The 8,583-nt window shown below is 36.1% G+C and overlaps 1 protein-coding gene across 2 annotated transcripts; it reads right to left on the bottom strand.

The window, feature by feature from the left end:
* Window positions 1–583: 583 nt before the first annotated feature.
* LOC133704763 (sulfate transporter 3.1-like) lies at window positions 584–5,884 on the bottom strand. 2 transcript variants are annotated; one of them, XM_062129727.1, is made up of 12 exons: window positions 5,285–5,884; window positions 4,956–5,163; window positions 4,558–4,729; window positions 4,359–4,424; window positions 3,809–3,922; window positions 2,913–3,029; window positions 2,289–2,415; window positions 1,718–2,004; window positions 1,439–1,629; window positions 1,259–1,344; window positions 1,081–1,157; window positions 584–984 (listed from the first exon to the last, which is right to left on the bottom strand). In XM_062129727.1, the coding sequence occupies exons 1-12, from the start codon at window positions 5,598–5,600 to the stop codon at window positions 796–798; spliced, it is 1,950 nt and encodes a 649-aa protein (XP_061985711.1). In that variant the 5' UTR covers window positions 5,601–5,884; the 3' UTR covers window positions 584–795. The 2 variants fall into 2 exon arrangements, with proteins under 2 accessions (XP_061985711.1, XP_061985712.1); XM_062129728.1 differs by having other exon boundaries at window positions 1,259–1,335.
* Window positions 5,885–8,583: the final 2,699 nt, after the last annotated feature.

The following is an 8,583-nucleotide window of genomic DNA, read 5'->3' as shown; positions in this document are numbered from 1 at the left end:
CATGGGAATTTAGCACCTGCCGTGAGTAACTTAAGTTGTTTATTAAGAAGATTGACTTTATTCTCGATGATTATCCAAAAAAAAGAAGATCGACTTTATGCTATTCAACATCTAATCCTTCTGCGGTAATATTTATTTTTAGTATATATTTGGTCAGTCAAAATCATCTGTTGAATAGCAAATAATCTAAAATCAAAGGATTCTAGTTTTTCAAAGGGACACCTTGCTCTTTAAAGCTTGTACTGTCGTTCACTTTGTACATAAGTTGGGAACCCCAGGGAGCTCTGATCTTGCTCCACACTCACTCAGCAATTTCAAACCAGAACTTGTCGATATACTAAAGTACTGAAGTATGCATCCAGTCTTGGTATAAGATGTCACGACAGTCATAGTAGTTAGAAATTTTTGTTCATACTGCCTTCTTACCCTGCTATGCTACTTTGGTAGAACTTCCAACCAAATACGATGCCATGATTTAATTGTAGATGGATGGGCATGGGAGGCCCCCATCACTTTAGTAAGGGTTTGAAACGTTGATTCTAGTCTGAAATGTCAAACGTGAAGGGAATAGAGAGGCTGCCAAGATATGAACTAACCTTTTATAATTTCTAGAAAGAACTACATACTACTATGTTTGATATACGGAGATACAAATTGTTTTTAGACCTTTAGTTATCACAGCAAAATTATCAGTTTTATCCACTTCAGGATCAATAAGATTAAGTGGGGTTCTTCTTCAGCGGTGAACATTCACACCACATAGCTGTGGTTGGATCCAATTCCTCCCCTCTCACATCAGGCATTATTGTGCGCGTCAAACTCATCTGCGACCTGATTATTTGATTTGCTTGCATGTAGCATAAAATTGCATGCTGCTACAGCCTCTCCTACTGTCAGATAGATCCATTCCTGACCAAAGCTTTCGATGAACTTCGACTTTACTAGCTTCTTAATTACCTCACTTCTTGGATTGGCCAGTACGAGCTAGATCAACAACAAAATATGACATTAATAACCTAGGACTACGTTTGCAAAGAAGCAAGCTTAAATATGGAAAAAATGATAATTAACTGTTTATACCTTGAGACCTCTTCTATCGATGTTTTTCTTTACTTCTTTGAACATGCTGATTCCACTTGTATCTGTGCTGCCAACAGCTGTGGATTGAATGGATGGAAACATTAGGGTTGAATTAAGCTAGAATGTGCAAAAGATAAGCCTGATGGCTAGGATGATTGTGATTAGTTAAGACGCTTACCACTGAGATCTAGTATCACATACTGTAAGCTTGATCCTCCTGTGGATTTTAGCTTTTCATCCTCCTCGTAGATCCATCTTGAAATCCTGAACAAAATTAAATTAGCAAAGAATACTTGAGTGATAATGCACACTGTTTAACATTTTACCGTTTAACGTCTATCTTTATTATTTTGCATACCTTTCTCTTAAGTAGTTTGCGTTGGCAAAGTAGACTGGTGCATCAATCTGGAGAATGAGAACTCCTGGAATATTGTTTGCAATCGGGTATTGGTCTATGCTTCTAAAGATCATGGAGTTGGGAATGTTGCCTAAAAGAAATGTCCTTGGCCTTGCTACAGACAGGAGCATCCTTAGCAAAGAAATTGTGACCTGTATAGGCAATTGCTGTTCACATCAGCAATATTCATTCTGACACTTACTTTTTGAGAAGAATTAGTGGCTTGTCTAAGTTACTTACAGCAATGACCAAGCCAATTTCCACACTGCCAAAGACAACTCCAATGTATGCACTCACGCAAACAATGAAGTCGCACTTGTCAACTTTCCAGAGGCCAATTGCAGCTTCATAATCAATGAGGCCAAGCATCGCAGCAATGATAATGGAGGAGAGAACCACTATGGGGGTGTAATGGAACAACGGTGTCAGAAATAGCAACGTGACCATTACAGCAGTTGCCATGACTATGTTAGAGCCTGCTGTTTTGCATCCTGCATTAAAATTCACCGCAGTTCGCGAAAATGGTCCTACAATCCAAACCAAAATAATTTGTTTGTAAGAGGATTATTTGCTGCATATGCGTCTAACCATAAAATCGGCTTATGAAAGGATTTGCCTGGTTATCATTGGACCGCAATAAAGATTTTATCAAAAGGAAAAGACACCGAGAGTCAAGAGTATTGGATATAATATTCCCGCAGGGGCCTGAAATCAAGTCAAGCAACTTAGACCAAACCAGGCTCCAATAATGGATCCTTGAGTCATTCCAGCTGGGCCTTAACCTGCTATAGTACACACATAGAATTAGTACCTGTGGTCAGATAACAAGAGGCGCAAGAGCCTGCAATATTCATCATCCCAAATGCGATCATCTCTTTGTTTCCATCAATATGATAATTCTTGAACATGGCAAAGCTCCTCCCAACAGCTACTCCTTCCTGTGCATTCGTCAAGCCAGTCTTTTTGTTATTTATTTTACTTCTGGTCTTAATTTTGGGCCGCAATTTCAGTTTATTGCCCAAAAATAAACGAACACCACTGAATCTTTTCAGTTCTAGAATAACAAGATTTAGACCTTCACTGCAAGAGTTTTAACATGTTTCATAATTTTGTTTTATTTGCAAGGAAAATCTGAACCACAATTTTTTAGTCATCGAGGAATACAATATACAAATTGAGCTACAACCCAATTGTTTATGGTTTCGTTATCTCTTTGATTTCGTATGTACCACAACTCCTTTTTTTTATGTGTAAAAACGTAGAGAAATAGTCACTACTACCTCTTACCCAACCCTGGACACAACTTGGTGATGTGTCAATAGACTAAGGCCAGTTTGTCACTGACGTATGCCGGAGCTTGTGATTAACGGGGAGCATATGAGTGAGTGGAGTTTGACGTGTATATTTGAGGATGGAGAGATGCAGGACTACTTACAGCAAGAGATATGACACCAGTTATGATCCCTGTTTTAATAGCTGCCACCATATACGGTGACCCAAAAGCCAACTCAGATACAGATAGTGGATTCAAGCCCTTCTCTAGGTGACCAATCTGGACAAAACAAACAAATCCAACAGTGCATCATATATATATGGCTCGTGTATACAATATAATAGCATGGATTATTGCTCGGGAACATGATTGGTGTGCGACACACGCGTGTCTAGTTTTCTGCTCTTCTGTTCATTGCTCGGAGGCTCGAGCCCAAGTCATATATAGAAATCCAAGTGGAATGAATTTGTTTTCCTAATATTTGAAAGGCAGGACCTCTCCTAATAAAATTTACCAAGAACAAGAACTCGAACGGAGACCACTTGCTTAAACAACTAGAATCTCTTCCACTAAGTATGGTTACAAAATATCTTAAACCACTTTTGGAATGGTTATAACAACATATCATTTTGATTATATTTTCTTAAGAATAAAATTATTTTTTTTATAACAAAATCAGGATTTTAATTGGACTCCTTTCGTTTACCGAGTAGGTGATGTCTTGACCATCGTGCCCCTTAATTGACAATCCACCCAACAAAATGATTGCAGTGAGTCGGTACAGAAAGCTATTTATATTGTTGGTGAGATATTGAAAGTCTTCGGGCATGTTGTGAGTAACCTAGGCCCGCTAAGATTTTATATCCCTCTCTCTCTCTCTCTCTCTCTCTAAAAAAAAGATTTTTTTATATGATCAGAGCTTTTTCTCAAATTTTGTAAAGAATAGGGGGCACCACTTTTTCTTTTTTTTTTTCATTGGATAATTGAGGACACCCAATTTTAAAATGTGCACAAAAAATTTTCGCTGTGCATTGATGAGAGGAGAAGACAGAACTCACCACTTGAACTCCGTATTTCTCAGCGTTGGTCAAATAAACAAGAACACTTCCAACAATAACAGACATCATGGGTGCCATCGCATTTATCCAAAAGAAGCATGGCTTTCTCTTGCTCTACTTGCAATCAAATTATAAAATCACAAGGGGCAACACCAAGATTAGTTCATATATATCCTGGGATCGTAGATAGGGCCGCTTCACAAATAAAAAGGAAAAATCACAATATAGACATTTTCTTAATTTCTTTGTTAGATTAATTAATACGATATATACATGTGTGTGTGTGTGTGTATAAAAAAAACGAAAAAAGATCAAGCTATATCAGGTATACTTTTGCATTATTGAGATTAAAAAATCTAAAATTAAATATTTTCGAAATTAAAAGCATCCTTATTGTTAAAGAAAAACCTTTCCATGATGTGTTCTATAATTATTGCTGTTGGTAGAGGAGTTCAAATTTCTTAAACTTTGACAATAACAAGTAAGTAGGTAGAGATGATGATATGAAAGTTTTCCTAAATAGAAGTGACAAATGCTTTGGATTACTTACAACGTATCTTGTGAGAACGAGGAAGAAGAGAAAACAACAACCCAAGACACCACTTTCCCATCTCCACTGCAACCACCACCACCACATCATAACAATGATAATTATTTCTTAGAAAACTAAAAGAAAACATTGAGAAATGGATTAAGCTATGCCATGAAGTTTCTAGACAAAACTGGCTAGGGTTAGGAAAAATACGTACCTGGTGTGTTTGGCTAAAGACTGAACGCAGAACCGATACAAGATCTGTCCCATGAGTGAAACGAACTAACCCAAGAATGCCCTTTAGTTGCTGAAGGCAAACAACCGTGGCAGCCCCACCCATGAAACCCACTATTGTTGCATGGGACAAAAAGTCCACAATAAAACCAAGCCTGCAATTTAACAAATTAAATCACGGTTAAATTAAAATAATAATAATTAGAAAACATAACGTAAAGAAACACAGTGCAGGAATCAGATGCTATATACGTTAAATTAAGCAGCATGGAGATGTTTCTAAACATTGGTGTAATAAGACAAAATCCAAGCACCGAGGGAGTAGAGAGAGCAGTTTTAGATTGGTCACATGCAAGTTGTGTTAAAAAAAAAAAATTTGACCTTAATAAGCCAAGAGCAGCTTGGAAAACTCCAGCAAAAAAGGTGGCAGTTAAAGCTAACTGAACATAGAGCTTAGCGTTCTCATTAGGGTTAACCTCCTTCCCTAACATGGAAGATATGAGAAGCGATGCCACAGCTACAGTACCCACGGCCAAATCTCTTGAACTCCCCAACATGGCATACACCAAAGGTGGCACAAAGCTTGAATCTACACGTTAAGCAAATTGTGAGGTCCGATTTTCAAAAAGCAAACAATATTTATTAGCATATATAGTTATATCCCAGTATCTGTTATTTCGAAAAGGAAATGAATAAACTCACTGACTCACATAGTCCAATGATTGGAGGTAAGCTAGCAAGACTTGCATAACTTATCCCTTGAGGAACTGCTAGACTGGCAATAGTAATTCCAGCTATAAGATCAGCTTTGAAGAACTCGAAAGTGTAACGAGGAGCCCATTCCAGGATAGGTACAAAGTACTGCATTCCCAAAATGAATTTCCTAGACGCTGGCTGGTTCTTGAATTGCCTAAAAGGGTCATCAGGGAAAAGAGTCTCCTTGATACCTAATTTTATGGACTCAAGAAATGGTTTTGCTGGAGGAATTGTGACAGGAAGTGGGCATTCATAGTAGGGGTTACCCATGGTTTGTCAGATTCAGATTGCTTCCTAGCTTTACTGGAAATGGCTGATGTGTTGGAAATTTGGGGTATGATAAGACGATTTATAGAGAGAGAGAGAGTGAGGGTACCTAGGAGTACAGATTTGATTTTGTGTCCTAGCCAGGGGCGATGCTGCTAGTTGGCTAAGTATGGTGACATAAAACTAGCTTTGCTTGCTATTGAAGGACGCACGTAAGTTGCTAGAGAGCAAGACAGAAAGACATCAAGCATAATTCATTGGAGTAATTGTTGACTGCGCTCGCTATAGCTTCGATGGTTGTGGAGAGCTAGGTAGCAAGCTTACCTATATAAAGAGGTTGAGGGGGTGATGTGCAAGATGGTTAATGGGCCCCACGGAAACGTGTCATGCCCTCAAAACTTTGACCCATGGCTGGCTACTAATTTATCATTGACCACTCTTGTCTTTTTATCATAATTTTATTAGAAAAGAAAACGTCTAAATTCGAATCCGAAAATTCATTTGAAACTAGCTTCCTAGCTAGCTGTAATCAGCGCTTAAACATCAAGGGAGGTTTATGAAAAAATAAATTATATTATATTTGGCTTTGCCAAAATCTGTGAACGTGGCATTTTGCGAATGTGCTTCTCTCTAGTTGGCTTAGGACATCAGGCAATGCACGTGGTGGTTCAATGATTGCGTGGGACCCGGTCAATCGTAGAAGAAGATGCCACGAATAAGTTGACAAGAGTATTTGTACCATACAACAACTATAATAATATTGATAAGAGTATCTGTATCGAGAATTATAAATCATTTCAGGTGTGGCTCGGTGGTTCCTTGACTTCTTGGCCATGTGTGGCTCCTTGGTTTCAGCTTGTTGGGTGTGGCTCTATGTCCAAGCACCAATATCGTGGACCTACCACTTTACTAGGGCCACCTCTCATATATTTGGTCCCGCCAAATATAAGATATTTTCTAGAATGGTCTTTAATCAAATCATTCAATAATCAAGTATGGATTTATCTTGTTTAAAAATATCGTCTCTAATTTGATAAATGTATTATGTTATTTTAACAAACTGAAAACCATTAAGGAAAATGGTATATTAATGGAGGTTTTCAAAAGATAGATGATTATTAAGTTCCATGATACTTTTTTAAGACCAAGTTTACTATTCTAATTTTAATTATCTTTCAAGAAATTTCAAATTAATTTATATTATCTATATTATAAATTTCATATATTTAAAAATACTATTCAAATGCTTTTTATTTCCTCTTGTTTTTTTAGTTTGCTTAAGAAACTTTTCATAATATATTTTTATTTTATTATCATTATTATAAATCTTGATTAACTTCAAATGTAATGATGATTATAAAATTAGAAGAATATATATAGTTCTTTATATTTATCTTGGTTTTTAGAAACAAAAAATTTGATTATAATTAGTACACTCAGATTCTTGAGAATCACAACAACTTAACAAGAATAAAATCTTACCATACTCACTTTTTAATCTTTTAAGAAAATAAAAATAATGTTGCATGCCTTTATTTTTTTTCTAAAACGAGAAAAAATAAAAGATGATTTATATATATTGTTATAATGATTTACAGGAAATGTAATAAAATGTGAACTCATTTGGAAGAGAAACTTGAAAATCAAGATTGTTTTATCAAAAAATCATTAGAACGTATTGGTTATTTTTTCTAAATGAAATTATTCGTATATACATTTCGCAGAAACAAAGATAGGATTGAAGGAGCAGGCATGCGTTTTTATAATATAGTTTTAGCAGAGTTTATCTGTTATAAAGTTTCAAGAACATTCATTTTTACTGGAGACGAAGTTCTCCAAGAAATATCAAATTAATTAATTTGTTTTGTGAAATCGTGTAATTAATATCCATATAACTTAGTCATTAAATGCAAATAGAAATCTTGATAATTTAAGTCGATTAATTAATTAATGATGGAGTAGGACATGACATCTTTTTTTTTTTTGTTCACAGCAATTTTAGCACCCAAAAAAAATATTATGATATATACGATGTTAATTTAGTTGCATTCCGACAAATACAGATATGATATTTCAAACAAATATATTTTTAACCGTCGCATTCCAACGAAGAAGATATTTAAGAATTCGCATACCAAACGCCCTCTTATTGTTCGTCTTCCTGGGCCCAAAATCCAAGCTAGCTTTGTAAATTCCCTTGTGTACTGCTTTAGTTTAAAGGATTATTACGAAGTAAATTCACATGAGACTGCAATGGCAACCTGTTAACACAACCGACGAAGCGTTAAACCCTAGGTATGAAGAGTTCTTTGCTTTCGTTTGATTTCTTTTTTTGAGCGTTATCCTTCTGCTTCTCTTCTTGTTTGCTTCTTAGGTGCTTCTGTGATTTTGCTTCCTCTGTAACCGTTTTGGTCTCCCACTAAATGCTCTTTACAAACCCACTTTCTACTGTGACAAAGGCTTCTGTCCTTGATCTTCTATCACTTTACCATGTTCCGTCCCGCCTTTTAGTGTTATTGGACTCCTTTGCATGCTAATTTTACCAAGTATTTTATGGCCCTTAAATCCCCTTAATCATTTAGTTTCATGTAATGCTACAGAAAGAAAGGTAAAAAAGGACGAGGCTGAAATTCACCAGTGTCCCGCTGGATATCTTTTAATTATCCATGACATTCATATCTATATTGGAGCCATGGTCTGAAATAATAGTTTTCCTTCTTGTTTTTCTTTGTATCGTTTATCCATGATTAATAAATGAATTCGCTGTCTGCATACGTGGGAGACAGTAATTGCGGGTGAAAATTAATTGGATAAAAGAATTTGAAATTAAATGCAGGTTCAGTTCATGTGCCTGTAGATCACTTGTTAAAGCACCACCGAGCCCCATTCTCTGTAGTGGCCGGATGGTTAGATCTTGTGAAACATAATATTAATCTGTCGTTATTCTATCAACTTAAAAAAAGAGAAAGGGGGGTATTTGTACATT

The sequence above is a fragment of the Populus nigra genome, chromosome 10 (assembly GCF_951802175.1).
Source record: "Populus nigra chromosome 10, ddPopNigr1.1, whole genome shotgun sequence".
Classification (NCBI taxonomy): domain Eukaryota; kingdom Viridiplantae; phylum Streptophyta; class Magnoliopsida; order Malpighiales; family Salicaceae; genus Populus; species Populus nigra.
This window is presented reverse-complemented; position numbering and strand designations above follow the sequence as displayed.

What these genes read in the sequence shown, in the direction of transcription:
- LOC133704763 (XM_062129727.1), bottom strand. Translation starts at nt 5,600, where the DNA reads ATGGGTAACCCCTACTATGAATGCCCACTTCCTGTCACAATTCCTCCA. An exon ending in AAATTGGCTTGGTCATTGCT is followed by an intron (nt 1,630 to 1,717) that starts GTAAGTAACTTA and finishes TTGCCTATACAG; the next exon opens with GTCACAATTTCTTTGCTAAG. An exon ending in GCAAACTACTTAAGAGAAAG is followed by an intron (nt 1,345 to 1,438) that starts GTATGCAAAATA and finishes AATTTTGTTCAG; the next exon opens with GATTTCAAGATGGATCTACG.